Source organism: Scyliorhinus torazame, chromosome 2, assembly GCF_047496885.1.
Source record: "Scyliorhinus torazame isolate Kashiwa2021f chromosome 2, sScyTor2.1, whole genome shotgun sequence".
NCBI classification, from domain to species: domain Eukaryota; kingdom Metazoa; phylum Chordata; class Chondrichthyes; order Carcharhiniformes; family Scyliorhinidae; genus Scyliorhinus; species Scyliorhinus torazame.
The window spans coordinates 2,378,008-2,403,582 of record NC_092708.1 but is presented as its reverse complement, the minus strand read 5'-3'; the positions used below and the strand labels follow the sequence as shown (position 1 = coordinate 2,403,582).

The 25,575-nt window shown below is 54.7% G+C and overlaps 1 protein-coding gene across 1 annotated transcript in view; it reads right to left on the bottom strand.

Moving 5' to 3' along the window:
* The window catches only part of LOC140385675 (tRNA endonuclease ANKZF1-like), a 191,171-nt gene that overhangs the window by 14,786 nt on the left and 150,810 nt on the right, over positions 1-25,575 (bottom strand). Inside the window, 2 exon segments of the mRNA XM_072468078.1 lie at positions 9,671-9,838; positions 16,059-16,170. Coding sequence (XP_072324179.1) covers positions 9,671-9,838; positions 16,059-16,170 — 280 coding nt within the window.

Here is a 25,575-nt window from a genome sequence, read left to right as displayed (position 1 = left end):
AATCACAGCCGGGCACCATCCTGCCCCTGACCCAATCACAGCCGGGCACCATCCTGCCCCTTACCCAATCACAGCCAGGCACCATCCTGCCCCTTACCCAATCACAGCCCGACACCATCCTGCCCCTTACCCAATCACAGCCGGGCACCATCCTGCCCCATACACAATCGCAGCCGGGCACTAACTGCCCCTTACCCAATCACTGCCCGACACCATCCTGCCTCTTACCCAATCACAGCCGGGCACGATCCTGCCCCTTACCCAATCACAGCCGGGCACCATCTTGCCCCTTACCCAATCACAGCCCGACACCATCCTGTCCCTTGCCCAATCACAGCCGGGCACCAACCTGCCCCTTACCCAATCACAGCCGGGCACCATCCTGCCCCTTCCCCAATCACAGTCGGGCACCGTCCTGCCCCTTACCCAATCACAGCCCGACACCATCCTGCCCCTTACCCAATCACAGCCGGGCACCATACTGTCCCTTACCCAATCACAGCCCAACACCATCCTGCCCCTCACCCAATCACAGCCGGGCACCACCTGTCCCTTACCCAATCACAGCCGGGCACCACCTGCCCCTTACCCAATCATAGCGCAACACCATCCTGCCCCTTACCCAATCACAGGTGGACACCATCCTGCCCCTTACCCAATCACAGCCGGGCACCACCTGTCCCTTACCCAATCACAGGTGGACACCATCCTGCCCCTTACCCAATCATAGGTGGACACCATCCTGCCCCTTACCCAATCACAGGTGGACACCATCCTGCCCCTTACCCAATCACAGCCGGGCACCATCCTGTCCCTTACCCAATCACAGCCGGGCACATCCTGCCCCTTACCCAATCACAGTCCGACACCATCCCGCCCCTTACCCAATCACAGCCGGGCACCATCCTGTCCCTTACCCAATCACAGCCGGGCACATCCTGCCCCTTACCCAATCACAGCCCTACACCATCCTGCCCCTTATCCAATCAGAGCTGGGCACCACCTGCCCCTTACCCAATCACAGCCCGACACCATCCTGCCCCTTACCCAATCACAGCCAGGCACCATCCTGCACCTTACCCAATCACAGCCCGACACCATCCTGCCCCTTACCCAATCACAGCCGGGCACCATCCTGCCCCTTACCCAATCACAGCCGGTCACCATCCTGCCCCTTACCCAATCACAGCCGGGCACCATCCTGCCCCTTACCCAATCACAGCCCGACACCATCCTGCCCCTTACCCATTTACAGCCGGGCACCATCCTGCCCCTTACCCAATCACAGCCCAACAACATCCTGCCCCTTACCCAATCACAGCCGGGCACCATCCTGCCCCTTACCCAATCACAGCCCAACACCATCCTGCCCCTTACCCAATCACAGCCCGACACCATCCTGCCCCTTACCCAATCACAGCCGGGCACCATCCTGCCCCATACCCAATCACAGCCGGGCACTACCTGCCCCTTAGCCAATCACTGCCCAACACCATCCTGCCCCTTACCCAATCACAGCCCGACACCATCCTGCCCCTTACCCAATCACAGCCGGGCACCATCCTTCCCCAATCACAGTTGGGCACCGTCCTGCCCCTTACCCAATCACAGCCCGACACCATCCTGCCCCTTACCCAATCACAGCCAGGCACCATCCTGTCCCTTACCCAATCACAGCCGGGCACTACCTGCCCCTTACCCAATCACTGCCCAACACCATCCTGCCCCTTACCCAATCACAGCCCAACAACATCCTGCCCCTTACCCAATCACAGCCCAACACCATCCTGCCCCTTACCCAATCACAGCCCGACACCATCCTGCCCCTTACCCAATCACAGCCGGGCACCATCCTGCCCCATACCCAATCACAGCCGGGCACTACCTGCCCCTTACCCAATCACTGCCCAACACCATCCTGCCCCTTACCCAATCACAGCCCGACACCATCCTGCCCCTTACCCAATCACAGCCGGGCACCATCCTTCCCCAATCACAGTCGGGCACCGTCCTGCCCCTTACCCAATCACAGCCCGACACCATCCTGCCCCTTACCCAATCACAGCCAGGCACCATCCTGTCCCTTACCCAATCACAGCCCGACACCATCCTGCCCCTCACCCAATCACAGCCGGGCACCATCCTGCCCCTTACCCAATCACAGCCGGGCACCACCTGTCCCTTACCCAATCACAGGTGGACACCATCCTGCCCCTTACCCAATCACAGCCCGACACCATCCTGCCCCTCACCCAATCACAGGTGGACACCATCCTGCCCCTTACCCAATCACAGGTCAACACCATCCTGCCCCATACCCAATCACAGTCCGACACCATCCCGCCCCTTACCCAGTCACAGCCGGGCACCATCCTGTCCCTTACCCAATCACAGCCGGGCACCATCCTGCCCCTTACCCAATCACAGCCCGACACCATCCTGCCCCTTATCCAATCAGAGCCGGGCACCACCTGCCCCTTACCCAATCACAGCCCGACACCATCCTGCCCCTTACCCAATCACAGCCGGGCACCATCCTGCCCCTTACCCAATCACAGCCCGACACCATCCTGCCCCTTACCCAATCACAGCCCGACATCATACTGCCCCTTACCCAATCACAGCCGGGCACCATCCTGCCCCTGACCCAATCACAGCTGGGCACCATCCTGCCCCTTACCCAATCACAGCCGGGCACCATCCTGCCCCTTACCCAATCACAGCCGGGCACCATCCTGCCCCTGACCCAATCACAGCTGGGCACCATCCTGTCCCTTACCCAATCACAGCCGGGCACCATCCTGCCCCTGACCCAATCACAGCCGGGCACCATCCTGCCCCTTACCCAATCACAGCCGGGCACCATCCTGCCCCTGACCCAATCACAGCCCAACACCATCCTGCCCCTTACCCAATCACAGCCGGGCACCATCCTGCCCCATACACAATCGCAGCCGGGCACTAACTGCCCCTTACCCAATCACAGCCGGGCACCATCCTGCCCCATACCCAATCACAGCCCGACACCATCCTGCCTCTTACCCAATCACAGCCGGGCACCATCCTGTCCCTTACCCAATCACAGCCGGGCACCATCCTGCCCCTTACCCAATCACAGCCCGACACCATTCTGTCCCTTACCCAATCACAGCCGGGCACCAACCTGCCCCTTACCCAATCACAGCCGGGCACCATCCTGCCCCTTCCCCAATCACAGTCGGGCACCGTCCTGCCCCTTACCCAATCACAGCCGGGCACCATCCTGCCCCTTACCCAATCACAGCCCGACACCATCCTGCCCCTTACCCAATCACAGCCGGGCACCAACCTGCCCCTTACCCAATCACAGCCGGGCACCATCCTGCCCCTTCCCCAATCACAGTCGGGCACCGTCCTGCCCCTTACCCAATCACAGCCCGACACCATCCTGCCCCTTACCCAATCACAGCCGGGCACCATACTGTCCCTTACCCAATCACAGCCCAACACCATCCTGCCCCTCACCCAATCACAGCCAGGCACCATCCTGCCCCTTACCCAATCACAGCCGGGCACCACCTGTCCCTTACCCAATCACAGCCGGGCACCACCTGCCCCTTACCCAATCATAGCGCAACACCATCCTGCCCCTTACCCAATCACAGCCGGGCACCACCTGTCCCTTACCCAATCACAGGTGGACACCATCCTGCCCCTTACCCAATCACAGGTGGACACCATCCTGCCCCTTACCCAATCACAGTCCGACACCATCCCACCCCTTACCCAATCACAGCCCGACACCGTCCTGCCCCTTATCCAATCAGAGCTGGGCACCACCTGCCCCTTACCCAATCACAGCCAGACACCATCCTGCCCCTTACCCAATCACAGCCAGGCACCATCCTGCACCTTACCCAATCACAGCCCGACACCATCCTGCCCCTTACCCAATCACAGCCGGGCACCATCCTGCCCCTTACCCAATCACAGCCGGTCACCATCCTGCCCCTTACCCAATCACAGCCCGACACCATCCTGCCCCTTACCCAATCACAGCCCAACAACATCCTGCCCCTTACCCAATCACAGCCGGGCACCATCGTGCCCCTTACCCAATCACAGCCCAACAACATCCTGCCCCTTACCCAATGACAGCCGGGCACCATCCTGCCCCTTACCCAATCACAGCCCAACACCATCCTGCCCCTTACCCAATCACAGCCCGACACCATCCTGCCCCTTACCCAATCACAGCCGGGCACCATCCTGCCCCATACCCAATCACAGCCGGGCACTACCTGCCCCTTACCCAATCACTGCCCAACACCATCCTGCCCCTTACCCAATCACAGCCCGACACCATCCTGCCCCTTACCCAATCACAGCCGGGCACCATCCTTCCCCAATCACAGTCGGGCACCATCCTGCCCCTTACCCAATCACAGCCGGGCACCATCCTGCCCCATACCCAATCACAGCCCGACACCATCCTGCCCCTTACCCAATCACAGCCAGGCACCATCCTGTCCCTTACCCAATCACAGCCTGACACCATCCTGCCCCTCACCCAAGCACAGCCGGGCACCATCCTGCCCCTTACCCAATCACAGCCGGGCACCACCTGTCCCTTACCCAATCACAGCCAGGCACCATCCTGCCCCTTACCCAATCACAGCCCGACACCATCCTGCCCCTTACCCAATCACAGCCAGGCACCATCCTGTCCCTTACCCAATCACAGCCCGACACCATCCTGCCCCTCACCCAATCACAGCCGGGCACCATCCTGCCCCTTACCCAATCACAGCCGGGCACCACCTGTCCCTTACCCAATCACAGCCCGACACCATCCTGCCCCTTACCCAATCACAGGTGGACACCATCCTGCCCCATACCCAATCACAGTCCGACACCATCCTGTCCCTTACCCAATCACAGCCGGGCACCATCCTGCCCTTTACCCAATCACAGCCGGGCACCATCCTGCCCCTGACCCAATCACAGCCGGGCACCATCCTGCCCCTTACCCAATCACAGCCAGGCACCATCCTGTCCCTTACCCAATCACAGCCGGGCACCATCCTGCCCCTTACCCAATCACAGTCGGGCACCATCCTGCCCCTTACCCAATCACAGCCGGGCACCATCCTGCCCCTTACCCAATCACAGCCAGACACCAACCCGCCCCTTACCCAATCACAGCCGGGCACCATCCTGTCCCTTACCCAATCACAGCCGGGCACCATCCTGCCCCTGACCCAATCACAGCCGGGCACCATCCTGCCCCTGACCCAATCACAGCCGGGCACCATCCTGCCCCTGACCCAATCACAGCCGGGCACCATCCTGCCCCTGACCCAATCACAGCCGGGCACCATCCTGCCCCTTACCCAATCACAGCCAGGCACCATCCTGCCCCTTACCCAATCACAGCCCGACACCATCCTGCCCCTTACCCAATCACAGCCGGGCACCATCCTGCCCCATACACAATCGCAGCCGGGCACTAACTGCCCCTTACCCAATCACTGCCCGACACCATCCTGCCTCTTACCCAATCACAGCCGGGCACGATCCTGCCCCTTACCCAATCACAGCCGGGCACCATCCTGCCCCTTACCCAATCACAGCCCGACACCATCCTGTCCCTTACCCAATCACAGCCGGGCACCAACCTGCCCCTTACCCAATCACAGCCGGGCACCATCCTGCCCCTTCCCCAATCACAGTCGGGCACCGTCCTGCCCCTTACCCAATCACAGCCCGACACCATCCTGCGCCTTACCCAATCACAGCCGGGCACCATACTGTCCCTTACCCAATCACAGCCCAACACCATCCTGCCCCTCACCCAATCACAGCCGGGCACCACCTGTCCCTTACCCAATCACAGCCGGGCACCACCTGCCCCTTACCCAATCATAGCGCAACACCATCCTGCCCCTTACCCAATCACAGGTGGACACCATCCTGCCCCTTACCCAATCACAGCCGGGCACCACCTGTCCCTTACCCAATCACAGGTGGACACCATCCTGCCCCTTACCCAATCATAGGTGGACACCATCCTGCCCCTTACCCAATCACAGGTGGACACCATCCTGCCCCTTACCCAATCACAGCCGGGCACCATCCTGTCCCTTACCCAATCACAGCCGGGCACATCCCGCCCCTTACCCAATCACAGCCGGGCACCATCCTGTCCCTTACCCAATCACAGCCGGGCACATCCTGCCCCTTACCCAATCACAGCCCGACACCATCCTGCCCCTTATCCAATCAGAGCTGGGCACCACCTGCCCCTTACCCAATCACAGCCCGACACCATCCTGCCCCTTACCCAATCACAGCCAGGCACCATCCTGCACCTTACCCAATCACAGCCCGACACCATCCTGCCCCTTACCCAATCACAGCCGGGCACCATCCTGCCCCTTACCCAATCACAGCCGGTCACCATCCTGCCCCTTACCCAATCACAGCCGGGCACCATCCTGCCCCTTACCCAATCACAGCCCGACACCATCCTGCCCCTTACCCATTTACAGCCGGGCACCATCCTGCCCCTTACCCAATCACAGCCCAACAACATCCTGCCCCTTACCCAATCACAGCCGGGCACCATCCTGCCCCTTACCCAATCACAGCCCAACACCATCCTGCCCCTTACCCAATCACAGCCCGACACCATCCTGCCCCTTACCCAATCACAGCCGGGCACCATCCTGCCCCATACCCAATCACAGCCGGGCACTACCTGCCCCTTACCCAATCACTGCCCAACACCATCCTGCCCCTTACCCAATCACAGCCCGACACCATCCTGCCCCTTACCCAATCACAGCCGGGCACCATCCTTCCCCAATCACAGTCGGGCACCGTCCTGCCCCTTACCCAATCACAGCCCAACACCATCCTGCCCCTTACCCAATCACAGCCAGGCACCATCCTGTCCCTTACCCAATCACAGCCGGGCACTACCTGCCCCTTACCCAATCACAGCCCAACACCATCCTGCCCCTTACCCAATCACAGCCCGACACCATCCTGCCCCTTACCCAATCACAGCCGGGCACCATCCTGCCCCATACCCAATCACAGCCGGGCACTACCTGCCCCTTACCCAATCACTGCCCAACACCATCCTGCCCCTTACCCAATCACAGCCCGACACCATCCTGCCCCTTACCCAATCACAGCCGGGCACCATCCTTCCCCAATCACAGTCGGGCACCGTCCTGCCCCTTACCCAATCACAGCCCGACACCATCCTGCCCCTTACCCAATCACAGCCAGGCACCATCCTGTCCCTTACCCAATCACAGCCCGACACCATCCTGCCCCTCACCCAATCACAGCCGGGCACCATCCTGCCCCTTACCCAATCACAGCCGGGCACCACCTGTCCCTTACCCAATCACAGGTGGACACCATCCTGCCCCTTACCCAATCACAGCCCGACACCATCCTGCCCCTCACCCAATCACAGGTGGACACCATCCTGCCCCTTACCCAATCACAGGTCAACACCATCCTGCCCCATACCCAATCACAGTCCGACACCATCCCGCCCCTTACCCAGTCACAGCCGGGCACCATCCTGTCCCTTACCCAATCACAGCCGGGCACCATCCTGCCCCTTACCCAATCACAGCCCGACACCATCCTGCCCCTTATCCAATCAGAGCCGGGCACCACCTGCCCCTTACCCAATCACAGCCCGACACCATCCTGCCCCTTACCCAATCACAGCCGGGCACCATCCTGCCCCTTACCCAATCACAGCCCGACACCATCCTGCCCCTTACCCAATCACAGCCCGACATCATACTGCCCCTTACCCAATCACAGCCGGTCACCATCCTGCCCCTTACCCAATCACAGCCAGTCACCATCCTGCCCCTTACCCAATCACAGCCGGGCACCATCCTGCCCCTTACCCAATCACAGCCCAACACCATCCTGCCCCTTACCCAATCACAGCCGGTCACCATCCTGCCCCTTACCCAATCACAGGTGGTCACCATCCTGCCCCTTACCCAATCACAGCTGGGCACCATCCTGCCCCTTACCCAATCACAGCCGGTCACCATCCTACCCCTTACCCAATCACAGCCCGACACCATCCTGTCCCTAACCCAATCACAGCCGGTCACCATCCTACCCCTTACCCAATCACAGCCCGACACCATCCTGTCCCTAACCCAATCACAGCCAGACACCATCCTGTCCCTTACCCAATCACAGCCAGACACCATTCTGCCCCTTACCCAATCACAGCCGGGAACAATGCTGCCCCTTACCCAATCACAGGTGGACACCATTCTGCCCCTTACCCAATCACAGCCGGGCACCATCCTGCCCCTTACCCAATCACAGCCGGGCACCATCTTGCCCCTTACCCAATCACAGCCAGACACCAACCCGCCCCTTACCCAATCACAGCCGGGCACCATCCTGCCCCTTACCCAATCACAGCCAGACACCATCCTGCCCCTTACCCAATCACCGCCGGGCCCCATGCTGCCCCTTACCCAATCACAGCCAGACACCATCCTGCCCCTTACCCAATCACCGCCGGGCCCCATCCTGCCCCTTACCCAATCACAGCCGGGCACCATTCTGTCACTTACCCAATCACAGCCAGGAACCATCCTGCCCCTTATCCAACGCCAGGGGGACAATGGTCAGTCGGGGTCAGCCTGGTAATCCGAGCTGTTGTGTGACGATCACTCTGTCCCACAATACTCACCTCCAGGGTCCCCTCCCTCACTCCCCCTCCGAATCCTCACTATCCCCTCCGAATCCTCACTATCCCCGCCGAATCCTCACTATCCCCTCCGAATCCTCACTATCCCCTCCGAATCCTCACTATCCCCTCCGAATCCTCACTATCCCCTCCGAATCCTCACTATCCCCTCCGAATCCTCACTATCCCCTCCGAATCCTCACTATCCCCTCCGAATCCTCACTATCCCCTCCGAATCCTCACTATCCCCTCCGAATCCTCACTATCCCCTCCGAATCCTCACTATCCCCTCCGAATCCTCATTATCCCCTCCTAATCCTCACTAACACCTCCGAATCCTCACTATCCCCTCCGAATCCTCACTATCCCCTCCGAATCCTCACTATCCCCTCCGAATCCTCACTATCCACTCCGAATCCTCACTATCCACTCCGAATCCTCACTATCCCCTCCGAATCCTCACTATCCACTCCGAATCCTCACTATCCATTCCGAATCCTCACTATCCACTCCGAATCCTCACTATCCCCTCCGAATCCTCACTATCCCCTCCGAATCCTCACTATCATTTCCGAATCCTCACTATCCCCTCCGAATCCTCACTATCCCCTCCGAATCCTCACTATCCCCTCCGAATCCTCACTATCCCCTCCGAATCCTCACTATCCCCTCCGAATCCTCACTATCCCCTCCGAATCCTCACTATCCCCTCCGAATCCTCACTATCCCCTCCGAATCCTCACTATCCCCTCCGAATCCTCACTATCCCCTCCGAATCCTCACTATCCCCTCCGAATCCTCACTATCCCCTCCGAATCCTCACTATCCCCTCCGAATCCTCACTATCCCCTCTCTCACAAACCCATCCGAATCCTCACTCCCCACTAGCTCAGTCTCCCCCCTCCCCTGACACTCTCTCCCGCGCTAACATCCTCCTACCTTTTCTCTCTCACTCATGGTGGAGAATTTGTTCTTCTCGATCTCCTCCTTTTCCATTTGCTTTCTCTGTGCCTTCACTTCTCTCTCTCTCAGTTTCTTGGCCATTTTTTGAGCTCGTTTCTTTTCAGCTTTTTTAAACTCAATCTCAGAGGATAAGGGAGCAGAAATCTGTAAAAACAGAAAAGGTGCCAGATATCTGTCAGCTCCTGGGCAGAACCCCCCCCCCCCCCCCCCCCGCCCCCCGCCAGAAGAGAACAAACTACCCCCCGCACTGATAATAAATGCCCCCCCGCACTGATAATAACCCCCCACCCCCAGATAATAATCACCCCAACCCCAGATAACCACCCCACCCCCAGGTAATAGACCCCACCCCCAGATAAACCACCCCCCTCCCCCAGATAATAACACCCCCACCCACAGATAATAACACCCCCTACCCACAGATAACCCCCCCCACCCCCAGATAATAACCCCTCCACCCTCAGATAATAGCCCCTCCACCCCCAGATAATAACCACCCCCCCACACCCAGATAATAACCCCCCCCACACCCAGATAATAACCCCCCCCACCCCCAGATAATAACCCCTCCACCCTCAGATAATAGCCCCTCCACCCCCAGATAAGAACCCCCCCCACCCGCAGATAACCCCCTCCCACCCCCGGATAATTTGACCACCCACCCCCGGATAATTACCCCCACTCCCAGATAATTACCCCCACCCCCAGATAATTACCCCCCCCACCCCCAGATAATAACTCCCCCACCCCCAGATAACACCTCCACCCCGATAATAACCCCCCCCCCACCCCCAGATAACCCCCCCACCCACGTTAATAAACCCCCCACCGCTGGATAATAACCCCCCCACCCCTGGATAACAACCCCCCCACCCCCAGATAATGCCCCCACCCCCAGATAACCCCCCCACCCCCAGATAATAACCCCTCCACCCCCAGATAATAACCCCCCACTACCAGATAACCCCCCCACCCCCGGATAACCCGCCCACCCCCGGATAACCCCCCTCCCACCCCTAGATAATAAGACCACCCACCACCGGATAATAACCCCCACACCCCCAGATAATTACCCCCACCACCACCAGATAACTCCCCCACCCCCAGAAAACCCCCCCACCCCCAGATAGCCCCCACAGCCCCAGATAATAACCCCCCCAACCCCAGATAACACCACCCTCCCGCACTGATAATAACCCCCCCCGCCCCCAGATAATAACCCCCCCCTGTATAATATCTCACTGACACTGGGTATAACCCCACCCTGTATAATATCTCACTGTCACTGGGTATAACCCCCCCTGTATAATATCTCACTGTCACTGGGTATAACCCCCCCCTGTATAATATCTCACTGTCACTGGGTATAACCCCCCCTGTATAATATCTCACTGTCACTGGGTATAACCCCCCCTGTATAATATCTCACTGACACTGGGTATAACCCCACCCTGTATAATATCTCACTGTCACTGGGTATAACCCCCCCTGTATAATATCTCACTGTCACTGGGTATAACCCCCCCTGTATAATATCTCACTGTCACTGGGTATAACCCCCCCTGTATAATATCTCACTGTCACTGGGTATAACACCCCCTGTATAATATCTCACTGTCACTGGGTATAACCCCCCCCTGTATAATATCTCACTGTCACTGGGTATAACCCCCCCTGTATAATATCTCACTGTCACTGGGTATAACCCCACCCTGTATAATATCTCACTGTCACTGGGTATAACCCCCCCTCTATAATATCTCACTGTCACTGGGTATAACCCCCCCTGTATAATATCTCACTGTCACTGGGTATAACCCCCCCTGTATAATATCTCACTGACACTGGGCATAACCCCCCCCCCCCCTGTATAATATCTCACTGACACTGGGTATAATCCCCCCTGTATAATATCTCTGTCACTGGGTATAACCCCCGCTGTATAATATCTCACTGTCACTGGGTATAACCCCCCCCTGTATATCTCACTGACACTGGGTATAACCCCCCCTCCCTGTATAATATCTCACTGTCACTGGGTATAACCCCCCCTCTATAATATCTCACAGTCACTGGGTATACCCCCCCTGTATAATATCACACTGTCACTGGGTATAACCCCCCCTGTATAATATCTCACTGACACTGGGTATAACCCCCCCTGTATAATATCTCACTGTCACTGGGCATAACCCCCCCCTGTATGGATTACGGTAAAATGATATAGTGTAGAATTATTTGTTCTTAAGGGCAGCACGGTAGCATTGTGGATAGCACAATTACTTCACAGCTCCAGGGTCCCGGGTTCGATTCCGGCTCGGGTCACTGTCTGTGCGGAGTCTGCACGTCCTCCCCGTGTCTGCGTGGGTTTCCTCCGGGTGCTCCGGTTTCCTCCCACAGTCCAAAGATGTGCAGGTTAGGTGAATTGGCCAATGATAAATTGCCCTTAATGTCCAAAATTGCCCTTGTTGTTGGGTGGAGGTGTTGAGTTTGGGTAGGGTGCTCTTTCCAGGAGCCGGTGCAGACTCAAAGGGCCGAATGGCCTCCTTCTGCACTGTAAATTCAATGATAATCTATGATTAATCTAGGACAAAGGTTCGGCACAACTTCGTGGGCTGAAGGGCCTGTTCTGTGCTGTATTTTCTATATTCTATATATATGTATAATATCTCACTGTCACTGGGTATAACCCCCCCTGTATAATATCTCACTGTCACTGGGTATAACCCTCCCTGTATAATATCTCACTGTCACAGGGTATAACACCCCCTGTATAATATCTCACTGTCAGTGGGTATAACCCCCTCCCTGTATAATATCTCACTGACACTGGGTATAACCCCCCCCCCCCTGTATATCTCACTGACACTGGGTATAACCCCCCCTGTATAATATCTCACTGTCACTGGGTATAACCCCCCCTGTATAATATCTCACTGACACTGGGTATAACCCCTCCCTGTATAATATCTCACTGTCACTGGGTATAACCCTTCCTGTATAATATCTCACTGCCACTGGGTATAACCCCCCTGTATAATATCTCACTGTCACTGGGTATAACCCCCCTCCCTGTATAATATCTCACTGTCACTGGGTATAACCCCCCCTGTATAATATCTCACTGACACTGGGTATAACCGCCCCCCTGTATAATATCTCACTGTCACTGGGTATACCCCCCCCCTGTATAATATCACACTGTCACTGGGTATAACTCCCCCCCCCCCCCCCTGTATAATATCTCACTGTCACTAGGTATAACCCCCCCCCCCCTGTATAATATCTCACTGTCACTGGGTATAACCCCCCCTGTATAATATCTCACTGACACTGGGTATAACCGCCCCCCTGTATAATATCTCACTGTCACTGGGTATACCCCCCCCCTGTATAATATCACACTGTCACTGGGTATAACTCCCCCCCCCCCCCCCCCTGTATAATATCTCACTGACGCTGGGTATAACCCCCCCTGTATAATATCTCACCATCACTGGGCATAACCCCCCCTTGTATAATATCTCACTGTCACTGGGTATAACCCCCCCCCCCCTGTATAATATCTCACTGTCACTGGGTATAACCCCCCCTGTATAATATCTCACTGTCACTGGGTATAACCCCCCTGTATAATATCTCACTGACACTGGGTATAACCCCCCCTGTATAATATCTCAGTCACTGGGCATAACCCCCCCCCTGTATAATATCTCACTGTCACTGGGTACAACCCCCTCCCTGTATAATATCTCACTGTCCCTGGGTATAACCCCCCCACCCTGTATAATATCTCACTGTCACTGGGTATAACCCCTCCTGTATAATATCTCACTGACACTGGGTATACCCCCCCCTGTATAATATCACACTGTCACTGGGTATAACCCCCCCCCTGTATAATATCTCACTGTCACTGGGTATAACCCCCCCTGTATAATATCTCACTGTCACTGGGTATAACCCCCCCCCCTGTATAATATCTCACTGTCACTGGGTATAGCCCCCACCCTGTATAATATCTCACTGACACTGGGTATAACCCTCCCTGTATAATATCTCACTGTCACTGGGTATAACCCCCCCCCCTGTATAATATCTCACTGTCACTGGGTATAACCCCCCCCTGTATAATATCTCACTGTCACTGGGTATAACCCCCCCTGTATAATATCTTACTGTCACTGGGTATACCCCCCCCTGTATAATATCACACTGTCACTGGGTATAACCCCCCCCCTGTATAATATCTCACTGTCACTGGGTATAACCCCCCCTGTATAATATCTCACTGTCACTGGGTATAACCCCCCCCCTGTATAATATCTCACTGTCACTGGGTATAGCCCCCACCCTGTATAATATCTCACTGACACTGGGTATAACCCTCCCTGTATAATATCTCACTGTCACTGGGTATAACCCCCCCCCCCTGTATAATATCTCACTGTCACTGGGTATAACCCCCCCTGTATAATATCTCACTGTCACTGGGTATAACCCCCCCTGAAAAATATCTTACTGTCACTGGGTATAACCCCCCCTGTATAATATCTCACTGTCACTGGGTATAACCCCCCCTGTATAATATCTCACTGTCACTGGGTATAACCCCCCCTGTATAATATCTCACTGACACTGGGTATAGCCCCCACCCTGTATAATGTCTCACTGTCACTGGTTATAACCCCCCCTGTATAATATCTCACTGTCACTGGGTATAACCCCCCCTGTATAATATCTCACTGTCACTGGGTATAACCCCCCCCCCTGTATAATATCTCACTGTCACTGGGTATAACCCCCCCTGTATAATATCTCACTGTCACTGGGTATAACCCCTCCTGTATAATATCTCACTTTCACTGGGTATAACCCCCCCTGTATAATATCTCACTGCCTCTGGGTATAGCCCCCACCCTGTATAATGTCTCACTGTCACTGGGTATAACCCCCCCCCCCCCCCCGTATAATATCACAGTGTCACTGGGTATAACAGTGTCACCCCCCTGTATAATATCTCACTGTCACTGGGTATAACCCCACCCCCCTGTATAATATCTCACTGACAGTGGGTATAACCCCCCCTGTATAATATCTCACTGACACTGGGTATAACGCCCCCTGTATAATATCTCACTGTCACTGGGTATAACCCCCTCCCTGTATAATATCTCACTGTCACTGGGTATAACCCCCCTGTATAATATCTCACTGACACTGGGTATAACCCCCCCTGTATAATATCTCACTGTCACTGGGTATAACCCCCCCTGTATAATATCTCACTGTCACTGGGTATAACCCCCCCTGTATAATATCTCACTGTCGCTGGGTATAACCCCCCCTGTATAATATCTCACTGTCACTGGGTATAACCCCCCCTGTATAATATCTCACTGTCACTGGGTATAACCCCCCCCTGTATAATATCTCACTGTCACTGGGTATAACCCCCCCCTGTATAATATCTCACTGTCACTGGGTATAACCCCCCCCCTGTATAATATCTCACTGTCACTGGGTATAACCCCCCCCTGTATAATATCTCACTGTCACTGGGTATAACCCCCCCTGTATAATATCTCACTGTCACTGGGTATAACCCCCCCTGTATAATATCTCACTGTCACTGGGTATAACCCCCCCCTGTATAATATCTCACTGTCACTGGGTATAACCCCCCCCTGTATAATATCTCACTGTCACTGGGTATAACCCCCCCTGTATAATATCTCACTGTCACTGGGTATAACCCCCCCCTGTATAATATCTCACTGTCACTGGGTATAACCCCCCTGTATTATATCTCACTGTCACTGGGTATAACCCCCCCTGTATAATGTCTCACTGTCACTGGGTATAACCCCCCCCTGTATAATATCTCTCTGTCACTGGGTATAACCCCCCCTGTATAATATCACACTGTCACTGGGTATAACCCCCCCTGTATAATATCTCACTGTCACTGGGTATAACCCCCCTTGTATAATATCTCACTGTCACTGGGTATAACCCCCCCTGTATAATATATCACTGCACTGGGTATAACCCCCCCTGTATAATATCTCACTGTCACTGGGTATAACCCCCCCTGTATAATATCTCACTGTCACTGGGTATAACCCCCCTGTATAATGTCTCACTGTCACTGGGTATAACCCCCCCCCTGTATAATATCTCACTGACACTGGGTATAACCCCCCCTGTATAATATATCACTGCACTGGGTATAACCCCCCCTGTATAATATCTCACTGACACTGGGTATAACCCCCCCTGTATAATATCTCACTGTCAGTGGGCAGAACCCCGCGATGCTCGATTGCTGCAGACAGACAGTCTCCTGCTGCGTCACACTCACCTGTGCCTGTGTGTAGTTGTACCTCTCTGGGTGGTCCGCCGTGTATCGCCGGAACGCATTCCTTGTCTCCTTGTTCGCGGACACAGCGTAAGCCGGGCGGCCGCGTTTATCCCTGGAAACACACAGAGGTCAGCACACATCCTGAAACAGGACCCGGGAACTCCCCAATACACTGTCCCAGACACGGGAACCTCCCCCAATACACTGTCCCAGACACGGGAACCTCCCCAATACACTGTCCCAGACACTGGAACGCCCCAATACACTGTCCCAGACACGGGAACCTCCCCCAATACACTGTCCCAGACACGGGAACCTCCCCAATACACTGTCCCAGACACTGGAACGCCCCAATACACTGTCCCAGACACGGGAACTCCCCAATACACTGTCCCAGACGCGGGAACTCCCCAATACACTGTCCCAGACATGGGAACCTGTCCCAGACACAGGAACCTCCCCAATACACTGTCCCAGACACGGGAACTCCCTAATAAACTCTCCCAGACACGGGAACCTCCCCCAATACACTGTCCCAGACACAGGAACCTCCCCAATACACTGTCCCAGACACGGGAACCTCCCCAATACACTGTCCCAGACACGGGAACCTCCCCAATACACTGTCCCAGACACGGGAACTCCCCAATACACTATCCCAGACACGGGAACTCCCCAATACACTGTCCCAGACACGGGAACCTCCCCAATACACTGTCCCAGACACGGGAACTCCCCAATACACTGTCCCAGACACGAGAAATCCCCAATACACTGTCCCAGACACGGGGCCCTCCCCCAATACACTGTCCCATACACGGGAACCTCCCCCAATACACTGTCCCAGTCACAGGAACCTCCCCCAATACACTGTCCCAGACACAGGAACCTCCCCTAATGCACTGTCCCAGAACAAGAACAAACAAAGACCAAGGAAATGTACAGCACAGGAACAGGCCCTTCGGCCCTCCAAGCCCGCGTCGACCATGCTGCCCGACTAAACTACAATCTTCTACACTTCCTGGGTCCGTATCCCTCTATTCCCATCCTATTCATATATTTGTCAAGATGCCCCTTAAATGTTACTGTCGTCCCTGCTTCCACTACCTCCTCCGATAGCGAGTTCCAGGCACCCACTACCCTCTGCGTAAAAAACTTGCCTCGTACATCTACTCTAAACCTTGCCCCTCGCACCTTAAACCTATGCCCCCTAGTAATTGACCCCTCTACCCTGGGGAAAAGACTCTGACTATCCACTCTGTCTATGCCCCTCATAATTTTGTAGACCTCTATCAGGTCTCCCCTCAACCTCCTTCGTTCCAGTGAGAACAAACCGAGTTTATTCAACCGCTCCTCATAGCTAATGCCCTCCATACCAGGCAACATTCTGGTAAATCTCTTCTGCACCCTCTCTAAAGCCTCCACATCCTTCTGGTAGTGTGGCGACCAGAATTGAACACTATACTCCAAGTGTGGCCTAACTAAGGTTCTATACAGCTGCAACATGACTTGCCAATTCTTATACTAAATGCCCCGGCCAATGAAGGCAGGCATGCCGTATGCCTTCTTGACTACCTTCTCCACCTGTGTTGCCCCTTTCAATGACCTGTGGACCTGTACTCCTAGATCTCTTTGACTTTCAATACTCTTGAGGGTTCTACCAATCACTGTATATTCCCTACCTGCATTAGACCTTCCAAAATGCATTACCTCACATTTGTCCGGATTAAACTCCATCTGCCATCTCTCCACCAAAGTCTCCAGACAATCTAAATCCTGCTGTATCCTCTGACAGTCCTCATCGCTATCCGCAATTCCACCAACCTTCGTGTCGTCTGCAAACTTACTAATCAGACCAGTTACATTTTCCTCCAAATCATTTATATATACTACAAAGAGCAGAGGTCCCAGCACTGATCCCTGTGGAACACAACTGGTCACAGCCCTCCAATTAGAAAAGCATCCTTCCATTGCTACTCTCTGCCTTCTATGACCGAGCCAGTTCTGTATCCACCTTGCCAGCTCACCCCTGATCCCGTGTGACTTCACCTTTTGTACTAGTCTTACTGAAGTCCATATAGACAACATCCACTGCCCTACCTGCATCAATCATCTTAGTGACCTCCTCGAAAAACTCTATCAAGTTAGTGAGACACGACCTCCCCTTCACAAAACCATGCTGCCTCTCACTAATACGTCCATTTGCTTCCAAATGGGAGTAATCCTGTCTTGAAGAATTCTCTCCAGTAATTTCCCTACCACTGAAGTAAGGCTCACCGGCCTGTAGTTCCCTGGATTATCCTTGCTACCCTTCTTAAACAGAGGATCAACATTGGCTATTCTCCAGTCCTCCGGGACATCCCCTGAAGACAGTGAGGATCCAAAGATTTCTGTCAAGGCCTCAGCAATTTCCTCTCCAGCCTCCTTCAGTATTCTGGGGTAGATCCCATCAGGCCCTGGGGACTTATCTACCTTAATATTTTTTAAGACACCCAACACCTCGTCTTTTTGGATCTCAATGTCCCTTCCCCAGACTCAACATCTACCAATTTATTCTCTTTGGTGAACACTGATGCAAAGTATTCATTTAGTACCTCACCCATTTCCTCTGGCTCCACACATAGATTCCCTTGCCTATCCTTCAGTGGGCCAACCCTTTCCCTGGCTACCCTCTTGCTTTTTATGTACGTGTAAAAAGCCTTGGGATTTTCCTTAACCCTATTTGCCAATGACTTTTCGTGACCCCTTCTAGCCCTCCTGACTCCTTGCTTAAGTTCCTTCCTACTTTCCTTATATTCCACGCAGGCTTCGTCTGTTCCCAGCCTTTTAGCCCTGACAAATGCCTCCTGTTTCTTTTTGACGAGGCCTACAATATCTCTCGTCATCCAAGGTTCCCGAAAATTGCCGTATTTATCCTTCTTTCTCACAGGAACATGCCGGTCCTGTATTCCTTTCAACTGCCACTTGAAAGCATCCCACATGTCAGATGTTGATTTGCCCTCAAACATCCGCCCCCAATCTATGTTCTTCAGTTCCTGCCTAATATTGTTATAATTCGCCTTCCCCCAATTTAGCACATTCATCCTAGGACCACTCTTATCCTTGTCCACCAGAACTTTAAAACTTACTGAATTGTGGTCACTGTTACCGAAATGCTCCCCTACTGAAACATCTACCACCTGGCCAGGCTCATTCCCCAATACCAGGTCCAGTATCGCCCCTTCCCTAGTTGGACTGTCTACATATTGTTTTAAGAAGCCCTCCTGGATGCTCCTTACAAACTCCGCCCCGTCTAAGCCCCTGGCACTAAGTGAGTCACAGTCAATATTGGGGAAGTTGAAGTCTCCCATCACCACAACCCTGTTGTTTTTACTCTTTTCCAAAATCTGTCTACCTATCTGCTCCTCTATCTCCCGATGGCTGTTGGGAGGCCTGTAGTAAACCCCCAACATTGTGACTGCACCCTTCTTATTCCTGATCTCTACCCATATAGCCTCACTGCCCTCTGAGGTGTCCTCCCGTAGTACAGCTGTGATATCCTCCCTGACCAGTAGTGCAACTCCGCCACCCCTTTTACATCCCCCTCTATCCCGCCTGAAACATCTAAATCCTGGAACGTTTAGCTGCCAATCCTGCCCTTCCCTCAACCAGATCTCTGTAATGGCAACAACATCATAGTTCCAAGTACTAATCCAAGCTCTAAGTTCATCTGCCTTACCCGTAATACTTCTTGCATTAAAACATATGCACTTCAGGCCACCAGACCCGCTGTGTTCAGCAACTTCTCCCTGTCTGCTCTGCCTCAGAGCCACACTGTCCCTATTCCCAATTCTCCCTCAATGCTCTCACCTTCTGACCTATTGTTCCCGTGCCCACCCCCTGCCATACTAGTTTAAACCCTCCCGTGACACTAGCAAACCTCGCGGCCAGGATATTTATGCCTCTCCGGTTTAGATGCAACCCGTCCTTCTTATATAGGTCACACCTGCCCCGGAAGAGCTCCCAGTGGTCCAGATAACGGAAACCCTCCCTCCTACACCAGCTGTTTAGCCACGTGTTTAGCTGCTCAATCGGGAACATCCCCCAATACACTGCCCCAGACACGGGAACGCCCCAATACACTGTCCCAGACACGGGAACCTCCCCAATACACTGTCCCAGACACGGGAACTCCCCAATACACTGTCCCAGACACGGGAACTCCCCAATACACTGTCCCAGACACGGGAACCTCCCAATACACTGTCCCAGACACGGGAACCTCCCAATACACTGTCCCAGACACGGGAACCTCCCCAATACACTGTCCCAGACACGGGAACCTCTCCAATACACTGTCCCAGACACGGAAACCTCCCCCAATACACTGTCCCAGACACGGGAACCTCCCCAATATACTGTCCCAGACACGGGAACTCCCCAATACACTGTCCCAGACACGGGAACCTCCCCAATACACTGTCCCAGACACGGGAACCTCCCCAATACACTGTCCCAGACACGGGAACTCCCCAATACACTGTCCCAGACACGCAAACTCCCCAATACACTGTCCCAGACACGGGAACCTCCCCAATACACTGTCCCAGACACGGGAACCTCCCCAATACACTGTCCCAGACACAGGAACCTCCCCAATACACTGTCCCAGACACAGGAACCTCCCCAATACACTGTCCCAGACACGGGAACCTCCCCAATACACTGTCCCAGACACGGGAACCTCCCAATACACTGTCCCAGACACGGGAACCTCCCAATACACTGTCCCAGACACGGGAACCTCCCCAATACACTGTCCCAGAAACGGGAACCTCCCCAATACACTGTCCCAGACACGGGAACCTCCCCAATACACTGTCCCAGACACGGAAACCTCCCCCAATACACTGTCCCAGACACGGGAACCTCCCCAATACACTGTGCCAGACACGGGAACCTCCTCAATACACTGTCCCAGACACGGGAACCTCCCCAATACACTGTCCCAGACACAGGAACCTCCCCAATACACTGTCCCAGACACGGGAACCTCCCCAATACACTGTGCCAGACACGGGAACCTCCTCAATACACTGTCCCAGACACGGGAACCTCCCCAATACACTGTGCCAGACACGGGAACCTCCTCAATACACTGTCCCAGACACGGGAACCTCCCCAATACACTGTCCCAGACACGGGAACCTCCCCAATACAGTGTCCCAGACACGGGAACTCCCCAATACACTGTCCCAGACACGGGAACTCCCCAATACACTGTCCCAGACACGGGAACCTCCCCAATATACTGTCCCAGACACGGGAACTCCCCAATAGAACATAGAACAATACAGCGCAGTACAGGCCCTTCGGCCCACGATGTTGCACCGAAACAAAAGCCATCTAACCTACACTATACCATTATCATCCATATGTTTATCCAATAAACTTTTAAATGCCCTCAATGTTGGCGAGTTCACTACTGTAGCAGGTAGGGCATTCCACGGCCTCACTACTCTTTGCGTAAAGAACCTACCTCTGACCTCTGACCTATATCTATTACCCCTCAGTTTAAAGTTATGTCCCCTCATGCCAGCCATATCCATCCGCGGGAGAAGGCTCTCACTGTCCACCCTATCCAACCCCCTGATCATTTTGTATGCCTCTATTAAGTCTCCTCTTAACCTTCTTCTCTCCAACGAAAACAACCTCAAGTCCATCAGCCTTTCCTCATAAGATTTTCCCTCCATACCAGGCAACATCCTGGTAAATCTCCTCTGCACCCGCTCCAAAGCCTCCACGTCCTTCCTATAATGCGGTGACCAGAACTGTACGCAATACTCCAAATGCGGCCGTACCAGAGTTCTGTACAGCTGCAACATGACCTTCCGACTCCGGAACTCAATCCCTCTACCAATAAAGGCCAACACTCCATAGGCCTTCTTCACAACCCTATCAACCTGGGTGGCAACTTTCAGGGATCTATGTACATGGACACCTAGATCCCTCTGCTCATCCACACTTTCAAGAACTTTACCATTAGCCAAATATTCCGCATTCCTGTTATTCCTTCCAAAGTGAATCACCTCACACTTCTCTACATTAAACTCCATTTGCCACCTCTCAGCCCAGCTCTGCAGCTTATCTATATCCCTCTGTAACCTGCTACATCCTTCCACACTATCGACAACACCACCGACTTTAGTATCGTCTGCAAATTTACTCACCCACCCTTCTGCGCCTTCCTCTAGGTCATTGATAAAAATGACAAACAGCAACGGCCCCAGAACAGATCCTTGTGGTACTCCACTTGTGACTGTACTCCATTCTGAACATTTCCCATCAACCACCACCCTCTGTCTTCTTTCAGCTAGCCAATTTCTGATCCACATCTCTAAATCACCCTCAATCCCCAGCCTCCGTATTTTTTGCAATAGCCTACCGTGGGGAACCTTATCAAACGCTTTGCTGAAATCCATATACACCACATCAACTGCTCTACCCTCGTCTACCTGTTCAGTCACCTTCTCAAAGAACTCAATAAGGTTTGTGAGGCATGACCTACCCTTCACAAAGCCTTGCTGACTATCCCTGATCATATTATTCCTATCTAGATGATTATAAATCTTGTCTCTTATAATCCCCTCCAAGACTTTACCCACTACAGACGTGAGGCTCACCGGTCTATAGTTGCCGGGGTTGTCTCTGCTCCCCTTTTTGAACAAAGGGACCACATTTGCTGTCCTCCAGTCCTCTGGCACTATTCCTGCAGCCAATGATGACATAAAAATCAAAGCCAAAGGTCCAGCAATCTCTTCCCTGGCCTCCCAGAGAATCCTAGGATAAATCCCATCAGGTCCCGGGTACTTATCTATTTTCAGCCTGTCCAGAATTGCCAACACCTCTTCCCTACGTACCTCAATGCCATCTATTCTACTAGCCTGGGGCACGGAACCCCCCCCCCCCAACAATACAGTGTCCTAGACACAGAAACCCCCACCCCCCGCCCACACAATACACTGTCCCAGACACGGGAGCCCCCCCCCAATACAATACACTGACCCGGACACGGGAACCCCCCCCCCACACACACACAATACACTGAACCCGGACACGGAACCCCCCCCCACCCCCACACACAATACACTGACCCGGACATGGAAACCCCCACCCCCACAATACACTGTCCCAGACACGGACCCCCCCCCCCCACACAATACACTGACCCGGACACGGGAACGCCCCCCCACACACAATACACTGACCCGGACACTGAACCCCCCCCCCCCACAATACACTGTCCCAGACACGGACCCCACCCCACACACACAATACACTGACCCGGACACGGAATCCCCCCCCCCGCCCCCCCAATACACTGACCCAGACATGGAAACACCCCCCACAATATACTGTCCCAGACACAGACCCCCCCCCCCCCACACACACAATACACTGACCCAGACACGGGAACCCCCCCCCCACACACAATACCTTGACCCGGACACGGGAACCCCCCCCCCACACACAATACACTGACCCGGACACGGAAACCGCCCCCACCCCACAATACACTGTCCCAGACACGGAGCCCTCCCCCCCCACACACACAATCCACTGACCCAGACACAGGAACCCCCCCCCCCCACACACACAATCCACTGACCCGGACACGGAACCCCCCCCCCAACAATACACTGTCCCAGACACAGAAACCCCCACCCCCCGCCCACACAATACACTGTCCCAGACACGGGGAGCCCCGCCCCCAATACAATACACTGACCCAGACACGGAACCCCCCCCCCCCCAACAATACACTGTCCCAGACACAGAAACCCCACACAATACACTGACCCGGACACGGGAACCCCCCCCACACACACAATACACTGAACCGGACACGGAACCCCCCCCACACAATACACTGACCCGGACATGGAAACCCCCACCCCCACAATACACTGTCCCAGATACGGACCCCCCCCACACAATACACTGACCCAGACACGGGAACGCCCCCCCCCCACAATACACTGTCCCAGACACGAACCCCCCCCCCCCACACACACACAATACACTGACCCGGACACGGAACCCCCCCCCCCCACAATACACTGTCCCAGACACGAACCCCCCCCCCCCACACACACACAATACACTGACCCGGACACGGGAACCCCCCCCCCCCCCCACACACACAATACACTGAACCCGGACACGGAACCCCCCCCCACCCCCACACACAATACACTGACTCGGACATGGAAACCTCCACCCCCACAATACACTGTCCCAGACACGGACCCCCCCCACACAATACACTGACCCAGACACGGGAACGCCACCCCCACACACACAATACACTGACCTGGACACGGAATCCCCCCCCGCCCCCCCAATACACTGACCCGGACATGGAAACACCCCCCACAATATACTGTCCCAGACACAGACCCCCCCCCACACACACACACACAATACACTGACCCAGACACGGGAACACCCCCCCACACACAATACACTGACCCGGACACGGGAACCCCCCCACACACAATACACTGACCCGGACACGGAAACCGCCCCCACCCCACAATACACTGTCCCAGACACGGAACCCTGCCCCCCCCACACAATACACTGACCCAGACACAGGAACCCCCCCCCCCACACACACACACAATACACTGACCCGGATATGGAACCCCCCTGCACAATAAACTGACCCAGACACGGGAAACACCCCCCTCCCAACAATAAACTGACCCCCCCCCCCACTCACAACAATAAACTGACCCGGACATGGGAACCCCCCCATTCCAACAATAAACTGACCCGGACATGGGAACCCCCCATCTATCTACACACAAACTGATTGGGACACGGGAACAACCCCCCCCCCCCCCCCACAATAAACATGGCACAGATACAGGACCCCCCCATCTTGGTAAATATCATAATAATAATGATCTTTATTAGTGTCAGAGTGGGCAGTGTTTCATTAACACTGCAATTAAATGAATGAATGAATGAAATGAAAATCGCTCAGTACTGACCCTCTGACAGTGCGGCGCTCCCTCAGTACTGACCCTCTGACAGTGCGGCACTCCCTCAGTACTGACCCTCTGACAGTGCGGAGCTCCCTCTGTACTGACCCTCTGACAGTGCAGCACTCCCTCAGTACTGACCCTCTGACAGTGCGGCACTCCCTCAGTACTGACCCTCTGACAGTGCGGCATTCCCTCAGTACTGACCCTCTGACAGTGCGGCACTCCCTCAGTACTGACCCTCTGACAGTGCAGCACTCCCTCAGTACTGACCCTCTGACAGTGCGGCACTCCCTCAGTACAGACCCTCTGACAGTGCGGCACTCCCTCAGTACTGACCCTCTGACAGTGTGGCACTCCCTCAGTACTGACCCTCTGACAGTGCGGCACTCCCTCAGTACTGACCCTCTGACAGTGCGGCGCTCCCTCAGTACTGACCCTCTGACAGTGCAGCACTCCCTCAGTACTGACCCTCTGACACTGCGGCG